This window comes from Andrographis paniculata, unplaced genomic scaffold (assembly GCF_009805555.1).
Source record: "Andrographis paniculata isolate CXL003 unplaced genomic scaffold, ASM980555v1 Contig75END, whole genome shotgun sequence".
NCBI lineage: Eukaryota > Viridiplantae > Streptophyta > Magnoliopsida > Lamiales > Acanthaceae > Andrographis > Andrographis paniculata.
This window is the reverse complement of record NW_026137612.1, coordinates 958,432-964,197: the sequence shown is the minus strand read 5'-3', so window position 1 is coordinate 964,197 and position 5,766 is coordinate 958,432. Positions and strand designations below refer to the sequence as shown.

Sequence of the window (5,766 nt, the reverse complement as noted above, 5' to 3'; positions counted from 1 at the left end):
ATTTTCTATTATTAATTTTTTTAAATATTATTGCGCATGTTGTCATAAAACACAAATATTTATTGTTGACAGACACATACTGTAGCATTAGCGTATTTGTCTTTGTTCATTTTGTCTTATCTCTACAGATATATACATAACATAAATTGAATAAATGAAGGTAGTCAACACATTGTTAGATACGTAAAGAAACGTCTCATTCCATATCAGTGCAAAGGACATTAATTTGGTATATTTTACTGAGTCAACAAGGTGGCCGCAAATCCAGCCTAGGACAAACCAAGTTGGATGTGAGCACATTTTGAGAGTATTGTTTAGAGAGAAAATCTCAGTCGAGCTCTCACAATTGTCTCACTCTATCTTCGTGTTTTGAACTTGTATTTAACACTTAAACTAGTTGGAGGAATCTCCAGATGAAGGAGTTTGTGGAGGTCCAAATAGTGTTGGCGACCGGTTCTTGATCGGCATATTGGGTGTGTTTGTTTGGGGAATTGAATTTTAAATACACTATTCATCCTATTTTTTTCCTCCAAAAACATCAAATCAAACATCTATTTTTTATTTTTTATATTATACTAAAAATCAATTTTACATTCAAAACATCACATGAACACCTATTTATATCACATCATACAACTATTCAAATTCAAAAATTTTACTATTCAAATCCCAACTCAAAATCCAAATCCCCAAACAAACACACCTTATAGTCAATTGGTGTTAGTAGGGATTAATAATGACCAATTATCTGTGTGGGATTTGTAAGGTAGATTGTTAGAAAAGAAATGTGCTGAAATAGTATGTGGTTATTGAGAGTTGTAATTAGTATTGATTACAATAAAATTACTCTTAGATTGATATTTTTCATATGTAAGTTGGTTTATAACCAAGCTGGGTTAACAAACACCTGTCTCATTTATTGTTTTGATTGTTCAGTATATATTTCGTTGATAGAGTGTTATTATTACGATGAGTTTTTCACATTTCGGGAGTTGGCCATTTCTAAGGAGTTCGAAGGAGTTTGATTGAGCATCATTTTTTAACACATAAAAACCCATGATTTTTAATTAGCCGTAGTTACTTTTGGACATAATAAATATCCTACGTATATTTTATACTAATAAAATGAAGTTATATATAGAATAAATAGCATACAATATATTTTGTGCATTTTTAAAATAAAACACTTACGGGTGGCAAAAATAAGCACGGCTCGAAAGTCTGACCGAGCACAGCACAAAAAAATTATGTTTGGGCCTCCAAAAGTAGGCCCGAAAATTTTCGGGTCGTGCTTGGCTCGGCATACTTGTGAACCGGACCGTGCTCGAGCTCATGAAAGTCGAGCCATGTCAGGCCCAACATGATTTTAAATTAATATTTAAATTTTAATAAACTTATATATATATATATAAATTAATGTTTGAAGTAATAAAAATTACAATAAAAAAAAAAGGGCCTTTCAAGTCCGATTGCTAATCAAGCCAGAAATCGGGTACCGGGTTGTGCTCGGACTGGCCTTTCAAGGCCCGATTGCTAATCGGGTCGGGCCGGCACAAAACACCTAGATGTATTATATATTTCTTTCTTAAAAAATAGAATTGGTTGGAAATTATTATATACTTAGTGTTTTTCACATTATGTTTCAAATTTTATTATATATCTTAGATTTATTGGGATAATTAATATCATTGGAATAATAATCAAATTTAATTTTAACATTTTAAATAATAATATAAATTATTATCTCAATAATTATTGTTCATTATCTATTATAACAAATTTTGTCTCGTAGTGTCTTTTTTTGTAGCAAACTGTATTAGTTTCTGAAACTATGTGCCAAAGATATATTACTATTCACTCTCAACATTGTTAAGAAGAGATTCGAGCTTCTAACTTAAAATTATATTGGTGATCGGTGGAATGATCCTTACCCTCTCAAGACTGTAATACCATATTAAGAAAGAATTCAGACTTTCAACCTAAAACCGGCTAATAGGTGGAGTAATCCTTCACCCTTATAAACCTAAGAGAGTTTCCACATTATATCCAATGTGGAACAATATTCAACGAACCAACGTTATAAGTTCATATATTATTTTATCTCTCAAAATATCATATAAAATTATAATTTAAATCAAAACTCAAACAAAACATGCACAAGAGTAAATCTATAACTTCTTTTTTTTTTTTTTTTTTGAAAGCTACCTGATGTTTGTTGTTCAGATGGGGCAGTCTTTCACTTTATTTGACATACTAACAAATTAGGAAGACATAAGTTTTGATGTATTGCACTTTAAACTTATAACCATGGAGACTGATAAATAGGCATAGCAATGGACTTAACCTGAAGGTACTGATTCAGTGACTCCATTCCCAGATCTCTCCCGAACCCGCTCATTTTGTATCCCCCGAACGGCATATCCTTATCGAACACGAAGTAGCAGTTGATCCAGATAATGCCGGCTTGGAGCGACCTTGACACCGTGTTCGCAATGTTCAAGTCGTTCGTCATGATGCCTGCGGCTAGACCATACTTTGTGCAGTTGGCCCTCTTGATCACCTCTTCCATTGTCCTGCATTTGTACACGCGTAATTTGCTTTGTCGAATCGACTAAAATTACACATCAAGACATGCCTTATTATATTCTTGTGTTCTTATTAATTCACATTGGGAAAACAAACTCAAGTCCCGCATCATTATAAAATCATTTTTTCATCACAAAAAAATGTAAAACAGAGATTTTATGCAATATTTTTTAAAATATAAAGAAGCTGTCATCCAATTTTTAAAGTACAAGGGATTTATGCTACTAATAAATTAATATCTAACTCGGGAAGAAGAGAAATTTACTTGAATTTCATGACAGACATCACAGGTCCGAATATCTCTTCCTTTGCAATAGTCATGTCATCCTATAGAAATGAAAAAAGATTCATTCAATTCGTTCGAACATGCTTAGCTCTCTATTAACAAGCGAAGATCGATTCAGATACTTACTGCTACATCAGCGAAGATTGTAGGCTCGACATAATACCCTTTTGTACCAATAGGCTTACCGCCAGTTAACAAAGTGGCGCCCTCCTTTTTTCCCAGTTCGATGTATGAAAGAATCTTTTCGAACTGTTTCTTATCGACCTATGCAAGAGGGGAAGGTATTTGGCTGTAATGCATTTGATAACTCGACATGACAACAAATTTGGCATCATATGTTCCTACCTGGGGTCCCTGGCTAACATTTGGGTCAAAGGGGTCGCCAACAACCCATGCCTTGGCCTTCTCCACAAGCTTGGCCAAAAATTTGTCGTATATTCCTTCTTGAATGAAAACTCGGGAGCCGGCAACACAAATCTCACCCTGTAAATGGAATGCCAACATTGAATTTGAGGCATTTTGTTTAGGTTGTGTGTGCAAATTAAATGCCGGAAGAAAGCATGCTTGCCTTGTTGTACACGGTCCCCAAAAGAGCAAGTTCGGCCATTTTATCAACATCCACATCATCAAAGACAATGAAAGGGGATTTGCCTCCGAGTTCTAAGGAGACAGGCTTCAAGTTGCTTGTCGCGGCTGCTTGCATTACTAGCCGGCCAACTTCAGTCGACCCTGTGAAACTAACCTGCACGAGCAAGAAAAAGCTATCTAAGGAACAGAGGAATTAAACATGCGCAATATAGCAACGTTTTTAAAATACTACCTTGTCGATGTCCATATGTGAGGTTATGGCAGCTCCAGCTGAATGTCCATATCCTGTCACGACGTTAAGCACCCCATCCGGGATCCCTGCCTGCAGTTTTTCACGTAAGTTTCGAAATTACTCAAACAGAAACACAGATATTGGATTGAATTGGCTTAAAAACTTCTAATGAACAAATCCAAATATTCCTGTTTTCAAGTTTTAAGATAGGCACTTGGCTAAGCTTTCTCCAGAAATCGAAGAAATGAATGAAGAGGCTGGCTACCTCTTTGGCAAGATGAGCGTAATATAGCGCGGAAAGAGGGGTCTGCTCGGCAGGTTTGACGATCATGGTGCAGCCGGCAGCCAAGGCCGGGCCAACTTTAGTGACAAACATCTGAGTAGGGAAGTTCCAAGGGATTATGAGGCCAACAACGCCTATCGGCTCACGCAGAGTGTACCCCTGCATTTCCCTTGACATCTTCAATGTTGATCCATGAATTTTGTCGGCTGCGCCGGCAAAGTAGCGTATTGTTTCAGCTGCTGAAGGGATCTCCAATTTCTTGGTCCAGAAATACAATTTTCCTGCATCGATTGTTTCTAAGGCTGCTATCTCTTCTGCATTTTGCTCCATCAAGTCTGCAAATCTCAGCATTATCCTTCTTCTTTCCTATGAAACATCATCATAATTCATATCCACCGTGTGACGAACACCACTAAATCTCACAACTAGTTCATATCAACTATCAAGGGTAACAATTTCCAACAAGGAATTTACAAAATAATAGGAAGATAATCAAACTGGATCAAAGTACTCTTTCTGCTAAATTCTTTCCCAACAGAACAGAACACGATTATTATTGCAGTAAATAATAGAGGATGAACGCGCAAGTGAAGAAATCAACTTACGGAGCCTGGGAGTCGCGGCCATGGTCCATTGTCGAAAGCTTCACGTGCAGCCTTCACAGCTTTGTCAACATCTTCTTTGTCCCCTTGTGCTATGCTTGCTACAGCTTCCCCTGTTCTCGGATCTATTGTCTCAAAAGTCTTCCCTGTATAGCCAAAGTTTGTTAGCGAAGTGTAGTCAGCAAAACCGAAAAATCGAAGCACGGCGATGATAACGAGGATGATGACGACGAAGACGACGATAACATCAATGTACAGTAACAACATAATTCCATATCTGGAACACTCTCAAAGCTTCTCAAAATAACAAAATCACAGTTAAAAAATAATAATAATAACAAAATCAGTGTTAATTAACATCATGATTCATGAATCAGGACCTTCTAGAAACTGAAAAACTCACAGTTCCCAATCAAAAAAGCTGCAGGACATTAACACGAAGGAGAGGAAATCAGTTTCGATTCAAAAGTAGGCAAACAGTTCGGTTTCCAGAATAAAGATATTGAAAAAAATTTCCAATTCTATCAGAATCGCTTGAAAAGAGATCCGAATCACCATTTCAGCAGCTTGATTCAAATTCACACCCTATCTACACAAACAAGCACAAGGAGATCTCTCAAATTTCCGATTAAATTATTCATACCTGATACGGCGTCAACAAATTCTCCATTGATGAATAGCTTCGTAAACTTGATTTTGGGTATGTTGACATGCGAGTGCAATCCTCCATTCTGGACCGTCATTTGACTCTCCTGTGATCGGGTCTCCTTCAGCATGGGTAGGAATGGCGATGGCTCGACCTTATATAGCGGCCAGAACTACAGAGAAGTGAAGGAAAGAGAAACGAAGACGACGACGACTGCCAAAATATATAATGAAATTATTCTGTAATTTGTTTATTACTTACTATAATTTAATCCCTCCATTATATTATTAAAGTAGTCCCTACCATTCTAAATTACCTGTTTTTTTTTTTTTTTTACTTTTTTTTTTTTTTTTTTGATAAATCATAAATTTATTTCTTTTAAATTTATTTAATAAATATAAATTAATTTAATTAAACAGATAAGTAAAAAATGGAATGAGAGAGTAGAATAAAATAGAAAATTTAGTTAAGAAATATAAAAAAAAAAAATATGCAGCTACACGAATGAATCAAATAAAAATAAATGATTAATAGGATAAAAAA

General features: G+C 35.6%; 1 protein-coding gene across 1 annotated transcript; it reads right to left on the bottom strand.

The window, feature by feature from the left end:
* Positions 1 to 2,284: 2,284 nt before the first annotated feature.
* On the bottom strand, positions 2,285 to 5,432 carry LOC127266381 (aldehyde dehydrogenase family 2 member C4-like). The gene is made up of 9 exons (XM_051296606.1): positions 5,221 to 5,432; positions 4,581 to 4,723; positions 3,958 to 4,341; positions 3,693 to 3,782; positions 3,441 to 3,614; positions 3,218 to 3,355; positions 2,999 to 3,136; positions 2,852 to 2,913; positions 2,285 to 2,573 (listed from the first exon to the last, which is right to left on the bottom strand). Exons 1-9 carry the CDS (start codon positions 5,351 to 5,353, stop codon positions 2,300 to 2,302), a joined length of 1,536 nt encoding a protein of 511 aa, XP_051152563.1. The 5' UTR covers positions 5,354 to 5,432; the 3' UTR covers positions 2,285 to 2,299.
* Positions 5,433 to 5,766: the final 334 nt, after the last annotated feature.